At 37.4% G+C, this 27,392-nt stretch overlaps 1 protein-coding gene and 1 pseudogene across 1 annotated transcript in view; both read left to right on the top strand.

Annotated features, from left to right (window-relative positions):
- KLHL20 (kelch like family member 20) overlaps window positions 1-27,392 on the top strand; it is a 59,606-nt gene that overhangs the window by 21,383 nt on the left and 10,831 nt on the right. The window contains exons 4-8 of the mRNA XM_069478365.1: window positions 9,562-9,720; window positions 10,476-10,570; window positions 12,911-13,026; window positions 19,996-20,179; window positions 21,722-21,865. Of these exons, the coding sequence (XP_069334466.1) occupies window positions 9,562-9,720; window positions 10,476-10,570; window positions 12,911-13,026; window positions 19,996-20,179; window positions 21,722-21,865 (698 nt within the window). The remainder of the gene's footprint in view (window positions 1-9,561; window positions 9,721-10,475; window positions 10,571-12,910; window positions 13,027-19,995; window positions 20,180-21,721; window positions 21,866-27,392) is intronic.
- On the top strand, window positions 22,761-26,448 carry LOC138389090 (adenosine 5'-monophosphoramidase HINT1 pseudogene; annotated as a pseudogene).

Genomic DNA, 27,392 nt, shown 5'->3' on the forward strand with positions numbered 1-27,392 from the left:
TATGTTGAACCACCCCTGCATCTCTGGGATGAAGCCCACTTGGTCGTGGTGGATTACTTTTTTGATAAGTACTTGGATTCGATTTGCTAGTATTTTATTGAAAATTTTTGCATCTATATTCATGAGGGAAATTGGTCTGTAGTTCTCTATTTTTGTTGCGTCCTTTCCAGGTTTTGGTATCAATGTTATATTGGCTTGGTAGAACGTGTTGGGGAGAATTCCATCCTTCTCAATATTGGAGAATAGTTTATGTAGGATGGGCACCAGTTCTTCTTTGTATGTATGGTAAAATTCAGGTGTGAACCCATCTGGACCAGGGCTTTTCTTTTTGGGAAGGTTTTTTATTGCTGTTTCGATTTCAGTTCTTGATATTGGCCTGTTCAGGTACTCTATTTCTTCCTGGTTGAGCCTGGGAAGACTATGTGTTTCTAAAAATTTGTCCATTTCCTCCACGTTCTCCAGTTTGTGTGCATAAAGATTTTTGTAGAATTCATAGATGATATCTTGTATCTCTGTAGCGTCGGTTGTGATTTCTCCTTTCATGTTCCTAGTGGAAGTTATTAGAGATTTTAGTTTTGTGCTGTTGGTTAGTCTAGCCAGGGGTGTGTCTATTTTGTTTATCTTTTCAAAGAACCAACTTTTTGTTTTATTAATTTCTCTTATAGTTTCTTTGTTGTCCTTTTCATTTAATTCTGATTTGATCTTAGTAATTTCTCGCCTTCTGCTGGGTTTGGGATCGTTCTGTTCTTCTTTCTCCAGCTCTTTGAGTCTATTCGTTAGGTTGTCTATTTGCATGTTTTCTGTCTTTTTGATATAGGCATTTATGGATATGAATTTTCCTCTCAGGACTGCTTTCGCTGCATCCCATAGATTTTGATAAGTTGTATCTCCATTGTCATTTAATTCAAAGAAATTTTTGATTTCCATCTTGATTTCTTCTTTTATAGAATAATTATTCAGGAGAAAGTTATTTAGCTTCCATGACTTTGAGTAAGAGTGAGGGTTTCTGTTTGTGATCATTGTTACTTTTATTCCGCTGTGATCTGAGAAGATGCATGGTATAATTTCTATTTTTTTGAATTTTTGAAGACATGATTTATGTCCTAGGACATGGTCAGTCTTAGAGAATGTCCCGTGAGCTGATGAGAAGAATGTATGTTCTGTGGACTTTGGGTAGAATGTCCTATAGATGTCAGCCATGCCCATTTGTTCTAGCATTCTATTTAGGTCCATTATGTCTTTGTTTATTTTCTGTTTAGAGGATCTGTCCTGTACTGTCAGTGGGGTGTTAAAGTCTCCAGCTATTACAGTATTGTTATCTATCATTTGGTTCAGATCTAGTAGGGTTTGCTTTATGAATCTAGGTGCACCTAGGTTGGGTGCATATATATTTAGTATAGTCATGGCTTCTTGATGAATTGTGCCTTTAATCAGTATGTAGTAGCCATCTTTGTCTTTTATTATTTTTGTTGGTTTGAAAGCTAAGTTATTGGAAATTAAGATTGCCACACCAGCTTTCTTTTGGTTACCATTTGCTTGAAATATCGATTTCCATCCTTTTATTTTCAGTCTAAATGCATCTTTGCAGGTTAGGCGAGTTTCTTGAAGACAGCAGATACTTGGATTGTGTTTTTTTATCCATTGGGCCAGTCTATGTCTCTTGAGCGGGGAGTTCAAGCCATTCACATTTGTTGAGAAAACTGATAAGTGAGACAGTTTTTTGTTCAGCTTGTTGGGTAGAACTTCATTGTGATGTTTTCTCTCCTGGGCCATTGTGGTATCTGGAATTTGATCTTTAGCTCTTGAGTAGTTTTACATTCGTGGATCTTTCTTGTGCTGATCCGTGTGTAATTCTCTTTTGAGTACTTCTTGGAGGGCTGGTCTTGTCTTGGTGAATTCCCTCAACCTTTGTTTATCTGAGAATGTCTTGATTTCTCCTTCGTATAGAAAACTTAGCTTAGCTGGGTATAAGATTCTAGGCTGGGCATTATTCTGTTTCAGAAGCGTGAAAATGGGGCCCCAACCTCTTCTTGCTTGTAAGATTTCAGCTGAGAAATCTGGCGTAATTCTGATGGGTTTTCCTTTGTAAGTTACTTGTTTCTTTCTCCTTACAGCTCGGAGAAGGGACTCTTTAGTGGATATTTTGGTCAGCGTGATGACTACGTGGCGTGGTGTTTTCCTATTTGCTATGAATCTCCCAGGAGTCCTTTGAGCTTCTTCAATCTGTATGTCTAGAGTATTGGCAAGGCCTGGAAAATTTTCCTCCATTATGTCTTCGAATAGCTTGTCCAACCCTTGCTTATTATCTTCTTCACCCTCAGGAATGCCAATAACTCTCAAGTTAGGTTTCTTCACATAATCCCACATTTCTTGAAGACTCAGATCATGTCTCTTACTTTTTTGATCTATCTCTGTGACTGACTTATTTAATTGGAAGGAGTTATCTTCAATTTCTGAGATTCTTTCCTCTGTTTGATCTACCCTGCTCTTGAGACTTTCCACAGTGTTTTGTAGCTCTCTGAGTGAATTCTTCACTTCTAGGAGTTCAGTTTGTTTTTTCTTCAATATTTCAATTTCTTTAGTGAATTTTTCCTCCAAATCCTGTATTTTTTTTGTGTTTTCCTTGTGTTGTTTATCCATTGATTCTTGTATATTATTCAGCTTGTTTATGATCCATAATTGGAATTCTTCCTGTGACATGTTGGTGTTTTGAGTCTCGTTTGTGTCAAATGGTTGGGAGCTGGTATTTCTCTTTGGGGATGAGCTTTCCGTTTGATTCTTTGTGCTCTCCGTGTTTTTTCGCTGGGCCCTTCCCATCTAGATTTATCGTTGGATCTTTACTTATAGATTTAGTCTGGTTAACAGCACTCTTTGTGCTCTATTCTTAGGCTGTGAAGCAGTCTAGGTATGTTGCTTCTTTTGGCAAGAGGGGGAGACTGTTGTGTATTGTTTAGAGATTTTTCTGTTTCCGTTGGGGGACTGCTTCCGATGGGTCCAATCCTAGAGGATTGGAGTGATCCAAGACCGCTTTGGTGAGTTAGGACACTGTGTTGTGGTCTTTCAGAAGGCAGGCAGGGTCCACACTAATAGTAGACTGAAATTCTCTTTGTTTGTTTATTTGTTTGTTTCCCTTTGGTTCTTCCTCTATAGGGGAGGTTTCTGTCTCTATCTACAGGCAAGATACTAGCTATGGGGAGAGGACGGTGACCTCGCTTGCTCAGTGCCCCAGTTGCTGTAGCTCCCACGGGCAAAAGTCTGCCTTGGTCCAATGTCCCCAGGGGTCAGGTTCCACACTCTTGCTTCTGGAGAAGTATTCAGTGTTTACACATGGGCAGGGACCCTATATAAGGTCCGTGGACCAGGGGAGAGGGCCGTCCAGGGAGCCTCTTGGTACCCTATTGCTCCGCAGTGACTTGGCTGTGGGCCCTAAAATGGTGATTGCGCACCCGCAGATCGCTGGCACTGGGGGTGACTGCTCAGGATCCGGTATGTACCAGAGCCAGGGACCTGGCCCGTTCCGAAGCTCACCGTGGATCCCCAGTTAGAAGGCGAAAAGAGAGAAGAAAGAAAAAGAAAAAGAAAAGAGAAAAGGAAAGAAAGAAAAGAAAGAGGAGAAGACGAAAGAGAAAAGAAAAAAAAGAAGAAAAAGAAAGAAAAAAAAAAAAAGAAAAACGCAAAAAGCCAAACCAAAAAACACCAAAAACACCAACAAAAATGAACAAAAACAAACTACATAGCACCTCACCACACCGCAAAGCAGAAAGATACACAAATCTGAAGTATATAGTTCAGCGACTCAATTTTTTGTTTGTTTGTTTGTTTTACGCCTTAGCGCAGCTCCGCCCCTTCACGCCCGCCCGGCTGGGTCCCAGGCGGTTTCGCAATGGATTTCAAGATGGCGTCTGCGCGCCCACACAGCTCCGAGGGTGGTGGGGATCCAACCTCCGCGCTCAAAAAGGCGCGGCAGCCAGAGGCCCGGAGGGCAAAGGTGCCCGCCGATGCTGTCTGGCTCGTGAGCCGCCGGAAAAGAAAAGAAAAAGAAAAAAAAAAAAAAAAAAAACCAAACAAACAAAACCCAGAAAAAATTCACCAAGAATAAAATATACAGTTTGGCGAGCCTATTCTTCTTGTTCGTGTTTTTTTTTTTTTTTTATGCCTTAGCGCAGCTCTGCCCCTTCACCCCGAGCGCGGCCCCGGCATATCCCGCACTCCTGGCGTTGGTTCAGAGACCAGCGGAGGGCTCCGGGCAGAGAGAGCTGCTCGGCACTTTATGGCTCCCGAGCGGTTTCGCCCTCGCTTTCAAGATGGCGCCTGCCGAGCTCTGGTGCTGGAGGGATCCGGCTCCCCGGCAGGCAGAGACCGCCACTGCCCGGGGGCTGGCGAGCAAGGACGCGCACCAGGGGTCACCTGCTGGAGAACCGCCAAAAAAGGAAGCACGGGCAGAAAGAGCCGCTGGGCACTTTTTGGCTCCCGAGCGGTTTTGCCCTCGCTTTCAAGATGGCGCCTGCTGAGCTTCGGGGCTGGAGGGGACCGGCTCTCCGGCAGGCAGAGACCGCCACTGCCCGGGGGCTGGCGAGCAAGGACGCGCACCAGGGGTCACCGGCTGGAGAACCGCTGAAAAAGGCAGCACGGGCAGAAAGAGCCGCTGGGCACTTTTTGGCTCCCGAGTGGTTTCGCCTTCACTTTCAAGATGGCGCCTGCAGAGCTCCGGGGCTGGAGGGGACTGGCTCCCCGGCAGGCAGAGACCGCCACTGCCCAGGGGCTGGCCAGCAAGGACACGCACCGGGGGTGACCGGCTGGAGAACTGCCGAAAAAGGCAGCACGGGGTACAACGCTATTTGCTGTCCGGGAGTCTTTTGTGTTTTTTCGCCCTGGTGCAGATCCGTCCCTCCTCGCCAAGCGCTGTCTCAGCTGAGGTCCCCCAGGTTCTAAGGTAATTTCGCAAAAAAGCCTCTTGTCTGCATTGCGCCACGTATCACTCAGTGATTCTGCGCTGGCCTGGGTCAGGGCTCTATTCAATTGGGAGCGGAGGTCAATGAGGAGGGCAAGCCGCTTTCCCAAGAGGCTGCACCCACCCCGGCTGGGGGCGGGTGTATCCGACCCGTGCTCCGCTGGCTAGTGGCTGTCCCGCGTTCCTAATTTTCGTTCACCTCAGACCTCACTCGCTCTGTTTGTCCCACGCTGATTCTCCGTGGATTCACACCGCTGTTCCTGTGTGGGAGCGGTCCTCTAGCGTTGTGGCAGGTCCGGATCGATGCCTTCCTCCCCGGGAGCGCAGATCCAGGCCGTCACCACCACTCCGCCATCTTTCTCTCCTTTCTGTTTTCTTCTTTCTACTTCTTTTCTACACTTTGCCTTTTACTTAATATATTCTGGAATTCATTCCATGTCAGTTCATAGAGATCTTCCTTATTCTTTCTTCATAGCTGCATTGTACTCCTTGTGTGAGTGTACCACTGTTTATTCAGTTAGTCTCCAATGTTTGAGCATTTAGGTAGTTTTAAATATTTTGCCATTACAGGCCAGCACAGTGGCTCATGCCTGTGATCCTAGCACTCTGGGAGGCCTAGGCAGGAGGATTGCTTGAGCTCAGGAATTCAAGACCAGCCTGCAAATGCAAGATCCCATGTCTACCAAAAAATAGCAAAAATCAGCTAGACATGGTGGTTCATGCCTGTAGTCTCAGCTACTTGGGAGGCTGAGGCAGGAGGATTGCTGGAGCCCAGGAGCTTGAGGTTGCAGTGAGCTATGATGATGCCACTGCACTCTAGCTGGAGCAACAGAGCAAAACTGTCTCAAAAAAAAAATCTGCCATTGCAAATAATGCTGCAATGAATAGCCTTGTGTATAAATATTTCAGTATTACTGGAGGTTTTATCTTCAGGATAAATTCCTAGAAATTGGATTGCAGGGCCAAAGTTGAACTGCATATGTATTTTGTTAAGTATCACCAAATTCCCCTTCATAGGGAATGAACCATTCCAACCAGTAATATATGAGGATGACTGTTTCCCCACATCCTCACCAACAGAATGTACTGTCAACCTTTTGATTTTTTGCTAATTAAATAGATGAGAATAGAATTTCAATGTAGTTTTAATTTGCATTTCTCTTCAAATAAGCAAAGTTGAACATCTTTCATATGTATATGGGCCATTTTTATAATTCTTTTGAATTGTGTTTTAATATCTTGTGCCCATTTTCATATTTTTAAAGTTCTCTATGTATTAATAATGATAGCCTTTCATCTGTGATACATGTTACAAATATTTTATTTTAGCGTGTATTTATCTTTCAACTTTGCTTATTGTATTTTTGGCCATGCAAAAATTTTTGGCTTTTTTTAACATTGTCAAATATATCAATCTTTTATTGCATCTAGATTTTGAGGTAGAGTTTGAAAGGCCTCCCCAAACCCAAATTACAGAGAAATTTACACATATTTTTTCCTACCATATGTATAGTCTCTTTGAGTTCATCTTTGTGTATGGTGTGAAATGAACGGATTTTGTCTTTTTCCAAGTGGCCATCTCGTCCCAGTACCATTTACTTAAAAGTCTTTCTTTGCCTCAGTGATTTGAGATAGCATCTTTATTATATACCAAATTTCTATATGTACTTGCTTTTGGACCTTCTGTTCTGGGCTATGTACCAGTACAACATTGTTCTCTATAGTTTAATTACTAAGGCTTTGTAATGTATTTTATTATGCAGTAGGGCTAGTAACCCCTCGCCTCCCGTGTAACTCTTTTTTTTTTTCCAGTGTTTTCCTGTCTTGCATGTTTATTTTTCCAGATAAATTTCAGTAGTAGTAAATTTCTTATCCAGTCCCAAGAAAAAAAACTTATTGGTATATTCATTAAGTTAACTTAAGAAGAACAGTCATTTTTATGATACTGAGTTGTCCCATCCAAGAACAAGATTTCATTTCTTCAGTTCTACTTTTTTTATCTGTCAGGAATGTTTTATAGTTTTATTCATCTAAGTTTTATATTCTTCTTTTTAAGTTTATTTCTAAGTATATTTTTTGTTGCTAGTGAAAATAGGTTTTTTCCTCCATTATTTTTTCTAATGTATTATCAATGTATATGAAAGCTACCTCACTGAATTTTTTTATTCTTTGATTTACTTTTACTATTGATTCTTTAGAGTTTTTTTGACATCCCATGTCATCTCCATATCAGTAGTTTTATTTCTTCCTTTCTGATTGTTAATGTCTTTAATTGTTTTCTTTTGTCTAGTTGCTTTTAGTAAAATGTAGGCCAACTCAGTGGCTCTCCTGTAATCATAGCACTTTGGGAGGCAAAGACAGGAGGATCCCTTGAGGCCAGGATTTGGAGACCAGCCTAAGCAACTCTTTATAAAAAAAAGAAAAATTAGCTGGGTGTGATGGTGTGCACCTATAGTCCCAGCTACTGAGGAGGCTGGGGCAGGAGGATCACTTGCTACTAATTTAGATTATTTTTAACTTAATCAAATGTGTATTTAACTTCCTACTATTTCATTAGACCTAATTTACTTCACATGGTTTTACTCGTGCCCATAAACACAAATTTTAAAATTGTCTTTAAATTCAACAGCACTAAGTTTACCATATACTTCTGTTAACTCCAGATGACTTTGCTTATTCGTTCTTGTTTGTTTTCAGCTTTATTCATTCTTCAAATAGCATCTGCAGTCATCTGAAGAAACTAAAAGTAAGCTGATTACCATAATAGTGTGCGGCTTAAAGTTCTGATCTCCTCTAAACTCTTATTTAAGAGCAGATATTTTGAAGCATTATTTTCTTAAACTGGTTGTTTGGTTCGAGGATAGACTTCAGTGCTAGATTTGCCCCAATGGTATGTCATTAATATCTTTTTGTTGGTGTTGAAAAAAGGAGAAGTGGCATTTTAGCCAGACTTATTATTTTTCCTCTTTGCTCATAGTGCCAAACAAATGTTTTCTCACACAAATTTTCATGTCTTCCTGCCATGTCATGTTTCCATTAAGTGAGTTGTTCATGTCTTTGTGGTTTATTCATAAACTTTAAACTTGGTGATCATTGATAATTATATAACATTTGGCTTATAATCACCATGTTGGGAAAAAATTTATACTCTGACAAGATTTAAAAAGAATGTTAAGACACTTCACAAAGATAACTGTTACCGTACTTGTCCTTACATGAAGAATTCAGAGAGAACGGAAAATGAGGAACAGGAGAGATGCAGCCATAGGTACAATTTTGCATGCTGTGAAGACCATCACACTTGATTGAGGTAGTCCACAAATTTGGCTCGGGACTTTATAGTCTTCATAGTTAACCAACATAGGGTTGACAGGTAAAAATACAGGGCACCCAATTAAATTTAAATTACAAGTAAACAACTAATAATTTTGAGTATGTCTTGTATTTTTATTTGCTAAATCTGACAACCCTACCACACAGAATAAAATGCAACCCATTCTAATTACCACGTTACCTGACTAAGCAACCTCAGCTAAAATTTAAAGGTCACTTATTTAATTCCCTGAATCTCAGAAAGTCTCTCAGATGATGTGAAGACTTATGCCGTAAAAATTGAAGTGCTCATTAGTATTTCTACTGTAAGTATAAACCGGCCTTATGGCCTTTAACTGTTTTCTTTTGAGATTTGCATTTTTTCCTAACATACTTGAGGAAAACAGTCTTAATCAAATATTTAAATTCTTTTATGGCCTATCTCATATCCTGTTAAATATTCTTTTTTGATGAATGTGAGAATGACTCTGTCCCAAGAGAACCCATGATCTACATTGGAGATAGCACACTAGGAATATGAGTTCTTAACCATATCCTGCCTGTGCTAAAAGATATCACACATAGCATGATCTCCTGAGTAATAGAGCAAACCCAGTGAAGGGTAACAGTGCACCCTGTCCTTTTTACACTACATGCTGATGTATAGGCTTACAAGGTCTTGGAATTTGTGGCTGGCCTGCACAAGGTAAGATCCGTATTGCCATTTCGTCTCCCTTTTGACAGATAGTTCTCTAGCCTTCGGTAAAGATAAATTATTGGTGTGTTTGTAGTTTCTCATTGGCATATATATCAGAGTGGTTTGGTCCTCAGAGGTTTTCATTGGTCTGATTATCTTCTCATTATATTCATTCTTGCTTACAAAATTGCTGACACCTTCATTCTTTTTTTAAACTGACCCCTTGGTGTTTCTGCCCTAGACACTGCCCTTTCAACAACTAATCTTCCTCTGAAAGCTTTTCCTGACTTTTTATATGCCTCTCATATTTCTAGAGTTATAATTTGAAGTTAATTTGGCTTATTTTGGATATAAATTTTTATTTCAGTCCTTTATTTTTAAGAATTTTTCTTAAATTGCTGGAATCACAAATGATTATTTTTGCTAAATTTTGTGTCCTCTGGGCTTTCCTTTGTTCTCTTTTTAAACTTTTCTCTTCTTCTATTTTAAACTTCAGTTCCACTGTGGAATAGAGCTTGGCTCCATAACCCTGAAGAAAAACATTGAGACAATAAATGTAATCACAGGTGTTTTTCTTTTCTTCTTACCTAACTTTGAACAGGTAATGGAGAGTGAAGAGTTCATGTTACTTCCAGCCAATCAACTCATTGATATAATATCTAGTGATGAGCTAAACGTTCGCAGTGAGGAACAAGTGTTCAATGCAGTGATGGCCTGGGTCAAATACAGTATTCAAGAAAGACGTCCTCAGTTACCCCAGGTAATGATAGAAATGCTACTCTAAGAAACTGCTTCGTGCTAGATGAAATAATACACATTTGTCTTGCAAAAATGAAACAATTACCACTCTCTTTTAGAGAGTGTAAGAAAGTTCATCTTTCCAAATAATCAAGGAAATAAGGGTTTAGAAGCATTTTGACTGCTTCTTATTATGGACTTTTTGCTCCTTTGCTTCCCTTCTATTTGGGGTCAATTCTACATTTGAGCTGTAGCACAATTCAAAACTATAAAATGAACAAAAGAAAGCAAGGATACTTCTTTCCCTGTGGCTTGGAAATCCTACCACGTTTCCCCTCCCTATAACTTGGAAATTCTGCCACACCTTGATGAGTAAAGAGATGATTTGGGGCACATGTGGTCACTGAGTGAAATGTGTAAGACCCATTCTTGTCATTATGACCATAGTTTTTAGCAATTTAACAGGATATTCTTCTGGATTGTTAATTAATTTGAGACCAGTTATAGAAGCACTTATATTGCTGAAAGCTTAAAGTAGCATTCTAAAGTGACATTAGTATGCTTTTAATTTTCTGATTACTATGCATTACTGAATTGATGGTTAGAATAAATTTAATTTAGTTTTAGTGTTTATGCTTTCCCTCCTTCTTTCTTATTTATGGTATTCAAGTAGATCCCAAAACAATGGGAAGCACAGTAGGGGAGCATGGGTCATGTATTCTCTTAAACATCTTGCAGATGGGAGCTCATGCCTTTAATGGTGTTTATTTCTCATAGGTGCTGCAGCACGTTCGTTTGCCTTTGCTTAGTCCCAAGTTCCTGGTGGGCACAGTAGGCTCTGATCCCCTCATCAAAAGTGATGAAGAATGCAGGTATGCATGGTCCTGGATGGGAAAAAATCAACAACTAATCGTCCCCATTGTCTCTTGATTTCCTTATTTGTATTGCTTCTGAAATATTGTATTTCCTAGTGCTGAAACTAAGGCAATACTTAAGAGGTTTTTCTGCTGGGCTAGGGCCAAGTGGAGGAGAAGGAAGAAGAGAGGACTGAACTTTCATTTTTGCATTCCATTAGTTTTTTACATGTGGTGCTTACTAATGTAGAAGTGGCATTAAAGAGGTATAGTTCTAAGATTTTAATGCAAGCTTGAATTTGAAGAGTCAGTTCCCTGCTAATATTTTTTTTCTTGAGATAAATTGACTAATGCTGTCAACTTTGTTACTGAGTACTTTTTCATTCCATTACATATGTCTTATTGGGGAATAGGGCTAGCCTTGCTTTCTAAGATTATAGATAGTTAAAGATCTACCACCTTCTAAAGTAGCTATGGAAAGATTTCCACTAGAGCTAGCGGAAGTTTCCAGATGTTTTTTGACAAAAGAAACTCTAACTGCTTTTACAAAGGGGAGAAAAACCCCTATTTTACTAGGCTGTCTCTGATATATATATAAAATTTAATAAATTACTTTCCCAATTTGACAGATTTTAAGATATAGGTTCAAATCTGAAACTATCTGGCATTTTTAACAATTTTTCCCCAGCATGCCCCAATTATAACAGTGAAAGAGCAAATCAGTACTCAAAACTCCTTAAACTACACTTTAGGCCTCCCTTGGTGATTAAAGAAATTTGGAATTATCCCTTATTCTAGAACAGAGGTAGAACACATAAATTCACTTGAATTTCTTCTATACACTGAAGCCAGTTCCTTTAACAGGAGAGGCTAGAGGGGGTTTTAGATGTTTGTCTTTTAAATTTAAAACACAAACAAATGGCAATTAATTCCCCTAAATATTTGCAATAGCAGAAAGGAAAACCATATGAATTAGGCATGCTGAAATCTGAAGAAACAATACATAGATGTCCTTCCCTCATTAACTATAAATCATATCATACTGATTCTGATGCAGAAAGTAAGGGTATTTATGAAGTCACTTTTTAAAGACCTTTCCTGATATCCTAACCTCACCATTTACTAGTTGTATGACCTTAGGCAAGTTACTTTAACCTCTTTGTGCTACAATTTCTCCCTCTATGAAGTGGAGATGATAATAGTGCTTATTCCATAAAGCTGTTGTGAGGATTAAATGAGTTAATATATATTAAGCGCTTTAAAAAGAACTAGCACATAGCTATAAGTGTTGTTATTACTATTAATTTTGTGGGTTTGCTAAGTATTATAGCTCTATAATACTCTTTCTAGAAACCTTTGAATGACTTAACAGCTATTAGGAGATCAAAGCCTTTACCTTTAAGTATGGGAAGCTAGAAAAAGCTCTTGATCATCAGCTTGGTTTTTTTGTTTTCCTTTTTAGGATAAATTCAGAAGGGGTCTTAGCAAAGCCTTATATTGGAAAGTGCATTATTGGGTAATACCTAGGACTAGTCTAGCAGGAATAAATTATTCTTTGTAGCATAAATAACAAGAAGAATGAAAATAGAGGTTAGATTAGGAAACACTTTGAGAGTGGGGGGAGAACAGAAGAACAGATTGAATTTGCACTAATCAGGCACTGAATCACTTGAAGGACAGAAGTGAAATAAGTGTATACACAAATAGTTGGTATTAGGATATTGTATTTAACAAGTGTAATTACTAGGTTCCTATCTTAAAGTACCTTAAGTAGACAGAAAAATATTTTGTCTCATTGGACTTGTTGAGAGTAAACCATTCATATGGTACCAGATAGTAAATTGGTGACAGTAAAGTATTTCTCTTTAGCAATCCGATTTTTGACCCAATTTTATTACTTTAATTAATCTAGCAAATATCTAGTGCCCTGGCTGATGTACTGCTTTACCAGTGTCCTGCAGAAGCTAATAAAACTCATTAGAAATTAATAACTCTGCAGGAAGGTAATGGGGTTGTAATTTTTAGTTTTCCATAAGTTATCATTAGCTCTAAGCACGTTGAGCTTTAGGCCAAATTTTCACTGAGATACGAAGTCATGATGGAAGTACCAGGCAATTCACAACTCACAGTGTGATTGGCATCATTGCTTTCATGTGTGTGCCAATTTTAATATTGGCTAACATTCATGATTTGGTTTAATTTATGCTTGTTCCCCGTTGCCAACCTATATATTCCTAAACCATATTGGGACTTGACTAACAATGTTTTTTTGTTTGTTTTAATCTCACAATTTGTACAGGAACTGACTAACAATGTTATTTAGACATTTGGAATAAAGGCACATTTTTTTTTCTACAGAGACTTAGTAGATGAGGCTAAAAACTACCTCCTATTGCCTCAAGAACGACCATTAATGCAAGGACCAAGGACAAGACCACGGAAACCTATTCGATGTGGAGAAGTACTCTTTGCAGGTTTGGGTCTTTTTTTTTTTTTTTTTTCTTTTTTTTTTTAATTTTTTGTGGAGATGAGATCTTGCTATGTTGCCCAGGCTAGTCTTGAACTCCTGGCCTCAAGTGATCCTCCACCTCAGCCCCCCAAAGTGCTGGGATTACAGGTGTGAGCAACTATGCCTGGCCACAGGTTTGGGTCTTAATATACTGTGACTAAACCAAATGTTTTCCCATGCAAGAAATTGTCATTTGAATAATCCTTTGGGCAACTGTGATATCTACTATCATAAGAAACAAATACTAAGTCAGCATGTAGCTTGTCTCTTAGTCCATGATCCAACACTGGTATTCTCCAAAAGAGTGCTCTATTTTTATATAAATCTAAAAATTTCATGTAGTAGATGTTTTGTTGAAATGTGTCACATACATTAAAATTTATTTACCAATGTGCAGATCCCCTCATAATTACACAGAGTTGTCAAAAAACATTATCCTACATCAAACAGTTATACTTGTGCCTGGCTCTATGAGCCTAGGGTCAGCCCAAGACAACCTGCTGTATTCTTAGGCTCCTACTTTCTGCCCCTGAATCTTTGAGATCTTTCAATTTTAGGTGTTTCAATTCTGTCCATGTAAAGTCAGCTCTCTTGTTCACCTAACTAACCACCTTCTCACTGCTTCATAGAACTTCTTACTAGTTCATTCTCTTCAAATTTTTTTCAAATCTTAATTCATGGAGCTAGCTGGGACCTGATGTAGTCTTAGTATTTAAGCTTCCAATTTTCAGTAATTCCGTACTTCTTAGATAAGGGCATCCTGTGATTCTGTTGTCCCATTTTGATATGTGAGGTATTCTATTCCTTTTCATCAAAGAATTTCATGCAATCTCTGAGGCTTAGTTGCCTTCCCATCATCTTAACCACTTGCCTATCTTTTTTCTTGCCAATTTAATTTTCTCTTAAAATGTAGGAATAAATTTTCCCTTGTATTTTAAGAAGGAAAATTTGGTAATTTTTTTTTTTTTAGTTCCTGCTTGCTTTTTCATTTAATTTTCTTTTGTTTTGTTTTGTTTCTTTTTTTTGGAGATAGAGTCTCACTCTGTTGTCCAGGGTAGAGTGCTATGAGTCAGCCTAGCTCATAGCAACCTCAAACTCCTGGGCTCAAGCAATCCTCCTGCCTCAGCCTCTTAAGTAGCTGGAACTACAGGCATGTGCCACCATGCCCAGCTAATTTTTTTTCTATATATATTTTTAGTTGTCCAGCTGAATTCTTTCCATTTTTAGTAGAGACGGGGTCACGCTCTTGCTCAGGCTGGTCTCAAACTCCTGAGCTCAAATGATCCACCCGCCTCAGCCTCCCAGAGTGCTAGGAGTACAGGCGTGAGCCACTGCGCCCAGCCTTAATTTTCTTTATATAGAAGATTGCAACATTTCCTTGAAAAGAAAATTGATAAAAATTTTCTTTTTCTTTCTAATCCTCATTGTGCTTTGTTCCTTTTCTTTTGGGAGTATTTATTTCATTCTTGTTTTAGATTTCAAACTTATTAATTCATCATGCACTGAATTCTCCCATACATCAGTATCTTAATGTCTTATTGTTATTAATAGATTTATAATTTCTATCATCATTTTTATTAATTCCTGTTATTTTCATCCTATATGTGCATGCTTACGTACGTGTTCATGTATTTATGTGGGTTCACACAAGCAGTCGCATCCCACACCTGTACACATTTGTATCCTCACCCTTACGTACCAGTTTATAGTCAAAGGTTTGCAAATAAATTCATTGTTGGATCTAGTTCACAAGGAAGCCTATATAAAATTTTGTTAGCTTTGATGGTTAAATTAGATAAATTACATTTTAAGGGTATTTTATATATAAAAGTAGTTTGCTATGCTAGCTTCCCATACAAGCAAGAATGCAATAAATTTACATTAGAGCTCCTATTTCCCAATTTTGAAAGTCCATTGTCTATTTTTTAAAATTAGAAGACTGCAAAGTCTAATATTTGGTACCTGTGGTTTCATGATGTCATGTTGTTTCAGGAATTCTATAGTAAGGTCGTCTCTGTGGTGGTACAGGGTGAGCACCTTAGTTAGATCCAAAAATCTTAAATCCTAAATGCTCCAAAATCTGAAGCTTTTTGAGCACCAACATGACGTTGAAAGGAGATGCCCATTGAAGCATTTCAAATTTCAGATTTTCAGATTTGGGATGCTTGACTGGAATGTAATGCAAATTTTCTAAATCTGAAAAAAAAAAAAAACCTGAAACATTTCTGGTCCCACACATTTCAAGAAGAGATGCTTCACTTGTATGTCCATTATTATGGAGATCTATTAACTGTCTTATTTGGCTATCAGTTTTAGTGGCTGCAGTAGGGATGATAGACCACTACTGTTTTTTTATCAACTTCAGAATATTCTGGCAATGATTAAGAACTAGGTTAAGGAAGGGGAGAAGGTAATGGGGACTCTGGGGAAAATCGTACAGAAGAGAGCCTCCCTGAAATCACAAGCTAGAGGTTAAGCCAAATAGGTGTACAGCAAGTACATTTCAGTTCCAAGATCCTTTCTGAATTCAGAGAGGGTACCAATCCAGTAAGAGACAACGTAACACCTTTGGGAATACTGAGAGACAATAATGTAGCTCCCTTTAAATAGAAATTTAGTTGTGACTTCACTTGAGTTATTCAACAACTGTCATCTTGATGCTGCTAATTTGTATCATACTCCTTCAGTATGATATTATATATTGTCAGGTGACTTGTTTTCAATGTGTGACCCTCTTCACTAAAACCTCATTTGCCTCTTTTGATTAGATCATGATATTAATGAAGCCACATTTTGCCATCTTTAGCAGCCAGTTAAATTGGATCAGTTTCATGATGTCAAACTTCTGTTATTGGTCTCATAATTGCATATTGCTGATCTGTTATCTGATTCCTTCACTATATTGTTAATTACTTGAGGTCAAGGACCATTTCTAATTTATCTTTATAGTTTTCAGATTGTGTAGAAATCTTATCAATGAAGAATGATTGAATCCTGAGGAATGCTGGTGAGAAATCAGCATTGACTCATCACAATTAATGGAAAAAACCCATAATGAACATGCCAGCAACAATAGTGAATTATGAATGTCACCTTATATATGAAAGATAACTTATTTTTAAGTAACACTTTTTGTTTTCTGACTATAGTGAATAGACATGGAATATAGAAATTTTGGTTAACACAGAAATAGAAAGAAAAGAAATCACCTTTCTTCACTATTAAAGTATCCATTTTCCTTTGTAAAGAAAAGCTATTCTTTTCCTTTACCATTGGCATTGGTTTTCTCTTCTTTCTTAATATTTTTATGTTATCTAAAGCTGATTTCTATTCCTTGAATGATACTGTTCACTGACGTAAAATTAGATCCTTGCCCATTTGTCTCTACTTAACACTTAATCTTCGGTTTGCTTTGGTTTTTATTGCAATTTTGTTTTCATTATCTTTGGGATGCCAAGTCACCAATGCTCACTTAACCTTGGGAAATTGAGTCTTCCTTACTTCATCCCTCTGTGGAAATAAACGCCGGAAGCCTAAAGTCAAATCTATAATCTCAGTAGTTTTTGACTCAGCAGCATTTTGCTCCTATTGATATATTTATTTCGGGCTCTCCTCTTATTTTTCATTGGGCTTTTTGATGCTTATCAATTTTGTGTTTCTGAGATTTTTTTTTTCTTAGTGTTCACAGCTCAATGAACTGTATTCTAGATACTTTCTGATAGTTGCCTTCTTTAAGGTAACACTTTTTCACCAAATCTGGTCTGAAATAATTCTTTCTAGAATCCACATCTCATACGTATAAAACCCTATGTCCACTTTTCTACAATATTTTTCCTTAGGTACATTGCTTAACTCAATTTGTGAGTTCCCAGGATAGGGACTCTACATGTTTTATTATGCTGCGGACAGTATACTACTCAGCTATGATAATAACTGGACTAGTTCTGTTCCAGTCCCAGTGTATTAGTCAGTTTGGGCTGCCATAACAAAATGTCCTAGACTGGGTGACTTAAACAGTAGAAATTTATTTTCTCACAGTTCTGGTCAAGGCTGGAAATCCAAGATGAAGGTACCAGCAGGACTGATTTCTAGTGAAGCCTGTCTTCTTGGCTTGCAGAGGGTACTGCCTCCTGTAGGCTCACATGGCCTTTTCTCTGTGCACATACAAGGAAAGAGAGCTCTCTGGTATCTGTTCCTCTTATAAGGATACCAGTTCCATTGGATTAGGGCCCCATCTTTATGACCTCCTTAAAGTCACATTGAAGGCTTGGCTTCAACATGTCAGTTTTGGGAAGACATAGTTCAGTTCATAACACCCAGTTGTGCCATGACTTCCTTCCTTGAAAATCATAATGCGTGTAAAATCACCACGAGGCAGCAGAATGAGCAACATTTTCCTTTTATTGATTCCCTGAGTCACAGGGAAAGTTTGGTTTCCTAAAGGCCTATTTTTTTCTTTAGTATTGAAGAACATCATTTATAAAGTGTTATTTGATTTGGAGCTATTAAAACCTTTGAAATCCAGAGGTTTTAATGCCTCTGTTATAAAATTGTGCCTGAGATTTAATGATTAGGTTATTTGATTGTTCTCAGATATTATAAGCCCTTATATTTCTAGCCAAGCTTTATTTTAGAATTTAGGATGCTTTCTCTGATACTAAAACTTCTTGTATATATACAATTACAAAATTCAAATTTAAGCAAATTAATATACACAAAATTTGCTGTGATTTAGTATTTGTTGAATATTCTGATTTAATGAAAGCATAATAAAATAAAATTTACATAGCACATTGAGATTTGAAATAAAGTGAACTTTCAAATTTATCTAGGAGAAGGTTAGAAACATTTTATCCTTTTCAGTTTGGCTCAGGAAATTACTTGAAACCCCTTAGAAACCAGGAGTTTTCAAATATTTTGAAGTTAAAATACCCTTAGACTTCATTTATTAAGCTCTGGAACCCAGCTCTTATTTTGGATTGAAAGAGAGATGATTTGGAAGAGTAACAAATTAAATGTATCTGTCATAACCACACTCACTTTTAGGAGTCATTCAGAGAAGCTTTATGGAGCTAAGTTTGAAACTGTTCTTCGGAATGGTCTGCTCAGTCAGCATAACAAAATACTATAGACTGGAAGGTTTAAACAACGGAAATTTATTTTCTCACAGTTCTGGAGGCTGGAAGTTCAAGATCAGGTTTGACCGATTCAGTTTCTGGTGAGGGCTGGCTTCCTGGCTTCCAGGATGTCTATCTTCTCACCATGTCCTCACATGGCCTGGGCGGTGGAGAGGGAGGGAGAGAGAACGAACTAGAGAATATACTCTATGGTGTCTCTTCTTATGGGAACAATAACACTATTAGATCAGGGCCCCACACTATGACCTCATTTAACCCTGTTTACTTCCTTAGAGGCCCCCATCTCCAAATACAGCCAAACTGGGGGTTAGGGCTTAAACATATGAATTTGGGGGTAGGGGGATACAAACATTCAGTCTGTAACACTCATTTATGAAAAATATAATGTCTTCAGAATGTTTTCTGATCTTAAATGTCATGTTGGGTAATTTAGAATTCAGTACAGATTTCAGATTAAATAGAAAGCAAAATATTTTGTAATAAAAATCATAAGAATTTTTGTACTATTTTTAGTCACAAGGGTACCTATTAAGAGACCAGGAGTAGGTGAACCAAAATATACCTCCCTTAAATATAGTAGTCTCCCACTTATATGCGGTTTTGCTTTCTCCGGTTTCATTTACTTACAGTCAAGCATACTCTGAAAATGTTAAATGGAAAATTCCAGAAATAAACAATTCATAAGGTTTAAATTGCACACTGTTCTGAGTAGCATGGTGAGATTTCTTACTGTTGTACCCTCTCCTGCCTGGGATGTGAATCATCCCTTTGTCCAGTGTATCCATGATGTATACACTAATTGCCCATTAGTCACTTAGTAACCATGTCAGTTATCAGATTGACTGTCATAGTATCACAATGCTTGTGTTCAAGTAACCCTTATTTTACTTAATAATGGCCCCAAAGCTCAAGAGTAGTAATGCTGGCATATTGTTATAATTGTTCTATAGTACTACTAGCCATTGCTGTTTCTTCCCAAGTAAACCCTTTATTTCCTTTTTTTATCTTATTACATTAACTAGGACTCCCGGTATGATGTTGAAAAATAGTGGTGAGAGGAAATATCCTTGCCCTGTTTCTGATCTTAGTGGGAAAGCTTCGAGTTTCTCCCTGTTAAGTATGATACTCGCTGTGGGATTTTTTTAGTATTCCTTCTCAAATTGTCTATTCCTAGTTTACTGAGAGTTTTTATCAGAAAGGAATATTGAATTTTGTTAGATGCTTTTTATGCATCTATTGATATGATCATATGATTTTTCTTCTTTAGCCTATTGATGTGATGGTTTACATTAATTGATTTTCCAGTATTGAACCAGCCTTGCATACCTGGGATAAATCCTCCTTAGTCATGATGTATAATTTTTTTTACATTATTGGTATTATTTCACTTTTTAAATTTTGATTCACTATTTTACAAATGAGGAAACTATGGTTCAGAGAGTTTACAGGATTTCTCTAAGATCAAATAGCTAGCAGAGGCAATAGTTAAACCAATTTTTTAACTAAATTCAGTGTTCTATCCATTATATACCACATTACCTCACAATCTTATTTGAATTAGTGTCATTTCCCTCCTTTGTAAAATGAGTATAAAACTTAACTTATGTAGAAAATTAATTAAAGATTACAGCAATCCCAGTGGAATAAGTTAAAGCCATTACTTGTGTTTTGACCTGCTTTTAGAGTTAGTCCAAGCATTAGGTCATAGTGAGGTTAGCAGTGAATGTTACATTCTATTCTTTATTCTCTTGAATATTTATAGAATATTCTCTTGACCATTTCTGTTACTTCCCCAGTTGGTGGTTGGTGCAGTGGAGATGCCATTTCTAGTGTTGAACGATATGATCCCCAGACCAATGAATGGCGAATGGTAGCTTCAATGAGCAAAAGGCGATGTGGAGTTGGGGTCAGTGTTCTTGATGACCTGTTATATGCAGTAGGAGGCCATGATGGATCCTCTTATCTCAATAGTGTTGAAAGGTGAGTAAAGTCATTTTGAAATTTTTTTCTCTACTATTCATATAGTTTCATTTGAAATATTAATTAGGAAACAGATGTGACTTACTGCTTTAGTATTGCATCTGTGGCACTTGTTGGCACCCTAGACCACTTAGTATGACACACGGGTACTTTATGATCTGATCTCTACCTATTTTTCCAGTATGTCTCCCATGATACACCACCATTCCCTAAACATGCTATCTCAGACCCATCAAACTGCTTGCAGTTCCTCGAACATGCTGTCTTCCTTCATACCTCCTTCCCTATGTGTATGTGTGCATGCCGTTATTTCTTCCCTGGAATATCTCTGCCCCTTTAGCACTTACACTTCCTTCAAGACACAAATGTTACCTCTTATATAAAACCTTCTCTGATACCATACAGATGAAGTTAGTTTCTCGTTCCTCTGCTCTTTCGTAAATATTTTGAACATGCTTATCCACATCACATTGTGCTGTAATTGTTGAAATATCTTTCTCCCTAATATCTATCTATTATAGTGCCTGGGCACATTGGAAACCTACAGTAACTGATGTTTTAATAGCTTCTTGCTCTCTCACACACCGTTTTTCATAGGGCTGTGTTGGTTTACAGTGATCCTTGGTATTTCTATAACGCATCTATGAAACCCAGCAGCATAACAAGTTCTAGAGGTGTAAAGATTGTGTAGGTAAAAAAAGACAGAGGGATTAGTTTCATAGAAGTAAAAAAAAAAAAACAAGTGCACAAACACTTAAAAATAAATTGATGGGTTAAAGTAAAGAAATAAGAAATGACTAAATATTTATAACTTAATAACAATTAAGCCTATATATGTCAAAATGGATAAAATGCAACTAAGATGGTACTCAGAGGCAAATTTATATGTATTTTAACTTATATGCTTTTGTAAATAAGAAAGATGAAAAAAATGAATCATGCTTTTAAATCAAGAAGTTATAAAAAGAGCAACAAAACCCAACAAAACAAAAAAAATTAATGAAAAGAAAAAGTAATGAAATTGCAAAAAATTGATATATCTACAAAAAGAGCATTTTGAGAGTATTTTTTTTAATTAAAAATGAACATACTGGCCGGGCACAATGGCTCACACCTGTAATCCTAGCACTCTGGGAGGCCAAGAACAGAGGATTGCTTGAGCTCAGGAGTTCAAGACTAGCCTGAGCAGGAGTGACACCCCATCTCTACCAAAAAGAAAGGACAAAGAAAAAAAAAAAACCCCAGCTGGGCATTGTGGCACTCACCTGTAGTCACAGCTACCCAGGAAGCTGAGGCAGAAGGAGGATCACTTTGAGCCCAGGAGTTGGAGGTTGCAGTGAGCTACAGTGACACCACTGCACTCTACCCAGGGCAACAGAGGGAGACTCTGTTTCAACAAAAACAAACAAGGCAATTGAACACCCCTCCTCACAATCCCCAATCCCTTAAAAAAAAAAAAAAAATCCTTTGATTCGAAATATGTAAACATAGCCAGGCTTCCTTTGTGTAATACAAACTCTACTCTTGATGTGTTCTTTATAGATATGACCCCAAAACAAACCAGTGGAGCAGTGATGTGGCCCCTACAAGCACCTGCAGGACAAGTGTTGGTGTGGCAGTACTTGGAGGCTTTCTCTATGCTGTGGGTGGCCAGGATGGTGTATCTTGCCTCAACATTGTTGAAAGGTGATTTTTTTTTTTAAGTCATTTTCAATTTTTTTTTAAAAAAAGAACATATAGGGCTCCTTTAAAGGAAACAATTACAGCTGAATTGAGGACACTGTGGGATCCACTATTCAGTGGATTTCACCCATAGGCTTTCAGGAAAAAGTTTTCAGTTAATCTGAAAGTCTAGGAAAATGAGAGATACTAAAAAGATTTTTTATTTTTAGCACATTAACTGCCATCTGAGTTGTATTTAACTCACAGTAGTTTTGAGCCCGGGGCCTTGTGAAGCGTATGTAACCCACACATCTCTTCACCTTGGGAGCCACAAGAACTATTTTTCAAGTTGCATATAACTTGTGCATAGAAAACAATAAAAATAACAAATTTTTCATTAAATTAGAAAAGATTATTTTGTTTTCAAAGTTTTATTCTGTTTTCATAATAAAACACTGTGGCCCCAAGGAAAAAAATATTTTTTCAGTGTGGTAGTCAATGTGTTAATTGACAAAAATTGTATATATTTGTGGCATACAAGATGATGTTTTGACATATGTATATATTGTGGGTGGAATGGCTAAATCAGGCTAACTAATATATGCATTATCTCACATACTTATGATTTATTTGTGGTGAGAATACTTAAAAAATCTACTCTCAAGTATTCAATACATTGTTATTAACTATAGTCACAATGTTGTACATTAGATTTCTTGAACTTATTCCTCCTGTCTAACTGAAATTCTGTATTCTTTGACCCAGTATCTCCCCACTCTCCCCCGCTTCCTTCTGCCTAGCCCCTGGTAACTACCATTCTACTTTCTATTTCTATGAGTTTGACTTTTTTTAGATTTCTCATGTAAGTGAGATCATACAGTGTCTGTCTTTCCGTGCCTAGCTTATTTCACTTAACATAATGTCCACCAGGTTCATCCATGTTGTCACAAATAACAGGATTTCCTTCTTTTTAAGGTTGAATAATATTCCATAGTTTTATCCATTCATCTATTGATGGACACTTAGGTTAATTTTATATCTAGCTATTGTGAATAATGGTGCAGTGAACTTGGAAGTACAGGTATCTTTTCAACATAATAATTTCCATTGGATATATACCCAGTGGTGGAATTGCTGGATCATATGGTAATTCTATTTTTAATTTTTTTGAGGAACCTCCATTCTGTTTTCCATAATGACTATACTAATGTACTTTCCTACCAACAATGTGCAGGGGTTTCCTTTTCTCTACATTCTTGCCAGCATGTTATCTTTTTTGATAATAGCAATTCTAACAGGTATGGTGTGATATCTCATTGTGATTTTAATTTGCATTTCCCTGATGATTAGTGGTGTTGAACATCTCATATATCTGTTGGCCATTTGTATGTCTTCTTTTGAGAAATATCTATTCAGGTCCTTTACCTAGTTTTAAATTGGATTATTTGTTTTCTCCCTGTTGAGTTGTTTGAGTTCCTTACATATTTTGGATAGTAACCTCTTATGAGATGTATGATTTGTAAATATTTTCTCCCATTCTATTGGTTGTCTCTTCACACTGTTGATTTTTTTCCTTTGCTGTGCAGAAGCATACCTCTATGCTTTTGGGGTATAACATAATTTGTTAAGCTCTCACACTGATTGCACCTAACATTGAAGTGTTAGAAATGTATTTTAAATTCCATTGTATATATAATATCAAGCATACCACTTCTGAAATCTGTTCTGATTTTTTCCGCAGTCTGGAGTGTACTTAATGCATGATTCTGCCAAGACTTCCTCCAGAGAAATGATTGAATTAATAATACTTTGTCTAGTGCATCTTATAAAAAGCCCAAAGTATTTTGCATCTGGATTCTCATGAATTATTGACATATGCTTTGGGGAAATCTGGGTGGGCTACCAAGGTCACTTTGTACTTGTGTACAAATTAGTTAATTTTGTTGAAACAGATTTTGTTCTTAATTTCTTCTGTCAGCATTTTGTCATTAGATTTTTAGAGTCCCATGTGTTATGATTACTAAGAATATACCATATTTCATCCTCACTTCTTAAACAGAAATGAATGATATCCTGACTCTTCAGAATTTTTGAGATAGCATTTACTAGTTTGTTTACTATGTTTAAGTTGTTAACTCTGTCCTACATAGAGGTAAAGTTGAAGGTAACTCTTGAAAGCTATGCCAGTTCCTTTTAATCTCTATCAAGAAACCTATTTCTCTACTTTTCACGCTGAATGCAGGAGGATTCAGGGATAGCAGCAGCAACAGCATGATTTTTTTAATATCTCCAAATCTCCATATAAAAGCATTCAGAGCAGTAGATACAAAGCTAAAAACCTATGATCTAGTTCTAGAGATTGGTTGCACAACAATGTGAATATACTTAATACTACTGAACTGTACAGTTAAAAATGGTTAAGACAGTAAATTTTATGTTATGTGTATTTTACCACAATTTAAAAAACAGAAATCTATGGACGACATTTAAAACAAAACTGGGAGAGAGAATATCCTCACGAACCCCAAAATATAAATGGCAAAGACAAACTACCAATAGCCACAAGACCTGCATGATACTATTATCTGTACAGGAGAAAACAGAAAGAAGCAATTGGATATCTGACAGATCTAAGAACAGAACTCCAAAATAGCTAATATGTATTCACTAGAAAGCACAAGGGGAAAATTTTTGAGCAAAAACTGAAACTAAGAACGGTTTTGTCCACTCTCATAAAGAGTAAGTGCAAGTGACCTGCAATAAGATCTAAAGGGCTTACAAGAATGTTTCTCAACCTCAGCACTACTGACGTTTGGGGATGGATAATTCTTTGTTGTGGGGGACTGTCCTGTGCATTGTGTTAATAGGATGTTTAACAGTATCCATGGCCTCCACCAACTAAGTACCAGAAGCATAAGGCTGGTTGTAACAACCAAAAATGTCTCCAGACATTGCCAGATATTTTCTAGGGGACAGGGGGAGCAAGGAGGGAGAGCCAAAAATCACTCCTGGTTGGGAAACAGCTGAGCTAGAGCCATCCAGTCCCTAGAAACTCTCAAAACTGACCAGCCAGGATGACTTTTCAGGTCAGAACCCCACACTGAGGAGAAACCTGAGAGTAGAATCAAAATTAGGTAAGAGGGGAACAGATACCCTTGTTGCCCTTGAAAAGAAAAGGCCAAGAAAAGAGAAGGACACAACAAAAGTAGGGACAGTGAATAAAGTCAATAAGGAGCTCCACAAAGATAGGAAACTAACACAAACCACTCCTCCTACCAAAAGTTCAGGAAAACTCATTTCATGTAAAAATGAGCAACAACAAAATATTGAGATTAGATCCCATACAAAGTTAATATAAGAAGAGAAAATAAGCAGAACATCTCTACAGACAATAAAAGCACACCGGAAAGACATACCTACAGAACAGATCAGAACTTTAATCAACTATTTGAAATGTTATAAAAGACATTAAGAAAATACAAAATATGAAACTATTAATACATAAATCAGAATTAGAAGGACTCAGAATTGGGGTGATAGAACTCAGAAAATATTAGAAATGAAAGGAAAAATCATTTCAGAATGTAATAAATGAAGAGAATAAGCAAAACAGATAATGCCATAAGACAAACAGAAGGTGAAAAAGGAGAAATATTTTAAAGTCAAAAAGAAATTAAGAGATAGAAAGCATTTGAGAGATAGCAACAAATATTGAAAATAGGTAAAAATCTATTATACAGTTAACAGGAATCTATGAAGAAGAAAACCCAAGCAAGGAAACAGAACAAATACTAAAAACTATAATTCAAAATTACTTTCCTGTAATAAAAAATGTGTAAACTGTTTATTGAAAAAATACATTGTATTTTATAAATGCTGACCCAGTACATTCAACACCAAGACATATACTAATAAAATGACCATACCTTGAAGAAAAAGAAAAATATCCTTTAGGCATCTACCAAAAAATGTACATGTTACTTATAAGGGAAAAAAATTTAACCTCCTGAGCTTCAACCTTGTGCCATGTGGGAAGAAAGCCAAGATAGCAGATGAGAGCACCAAGGCTCAGGTCACTTGGCCTGGTGGCCACACAATCTTTGGGAAGATCATCCGCAAGGAAATCCCAGCCAAAATCATTTTTGAGGATGACCAGTGTCTTGCTTTCCATAACATTTCCCTTCAAGCACCAACACATTTTCTGATGATCCACAAGAAACACATATCCTAGATTTGTATAGCAGAAGATGATGATGAAAGTCTTCTTGTATATTTAATGATTGTTGGCAAACACATGCTGCAGATCTGGGCCTGAAGAAGGGTTATCGAATGGTGGTGAATAAAGATTCAGATGGGGGACAATCTGTGTATCACCTTCATTTCCATGTTCTTGGAAGTTGGCAGATGAATTGGCCTCCTGGTTAAGCATGTTTTGGGGATAATTAATTTTCCCTTCTCTAGGCAATGATCAAGTTTGTAAGTTCTGATATGTTAAATAACATTTACTTTTATCTGTGTATGGAGAGATTGAGAAAGTAATTTAAGGCCAGGTGCGGTGGCTCACACCTGTAATCCTAGCACTCTAGGAGGTCGAGGTGGGAGGATCACTTTAGCTCAGGAGTTGGAGACCAGACTGAGCAACAGTGATACTCTGTCTCTACTGAAAATAGAGAAAATTAGCTGAGCGTGGGGGCACATGCCTGTAGTCCCAGCTACTCAGGAGGCTGAGGCAGGAGGGTCACTTGAGCCCAGGAGTTTGCAGTTGCAGTGAGCTATGATGACACCACTGCACTCTACCCCAAGTGACAGATTCTGTCTCAAAAAAGAAAAAAAAAAAAAAAAGAGAAAGTAATTTAAAAAAAAAAAAAAAAACCCCATGCATAATAAAAGACATTGTTGCATGGTTTACCAAAAAAAAAAATTTTTAGATTATCATCAGATTTTTTAAAGCAATATTTTATGCCAGAAGAAAACAGTAACATGTTTAAGACATTCAAGGAAAATGTAAGCCAAGAATTTTTATGTAGAGAAACTGACTTTGAAGTATAAAGGGCACAGATGAACTGTAAACATGTAAGAAACCAGGGAGTATTGTTTCCTTGAGTCTTTTCTGAGAAATGTACTAGAGCACAAGCTTCAGACAAAATTACTAGAAAGACATTGACAGAGTACTGATAGTGAGCATTAAACATACAGTTAATTATAGAACTATGACTAAATGAGGATTAAAAGGGAGAGTGTGTAGCATGCACTAGCTATATGCTCAATCAATGTAAATGTAGTACAACTGTTTTTAAAAGTGAGGGGAGAATGAGAAGAGATACTGTTCTCAGGGATGTTGGAGTGACAATATTGCTATTCTAAGACTGTCATGTGTATAAATGTGGAATAAGGGAAATGAGTGTGGGGAGCGGTCTAGGCCTCCTAGTGTACCCGCCCAGGACATGCGTAGTCAGGCCCTCCACCTATCCCTGTGGGACACGCTTGTGGGACACACCTATCCAGGGCTATAAAAGCAGCTTGCATTTCCTGTTCGAGGTCTCTCGCCATG

The sequence above is a fragment of the Eulemur rufifrons genome, chromosome 8 (assembly GCF_041146395.1).
Source record: "Eulemur rufifrons isolate Redbay chromosome 8, OSU_ERuf_1, whole genome shotgun sequence".
In the NCBI taxonomy this organism is placed as follows: domain Eukaryota; kingdom Metazoa; phylum Chordata; class Mammalia; order Primates; family Lemuridae; genus Eulemur; species Eulemur rufifrons.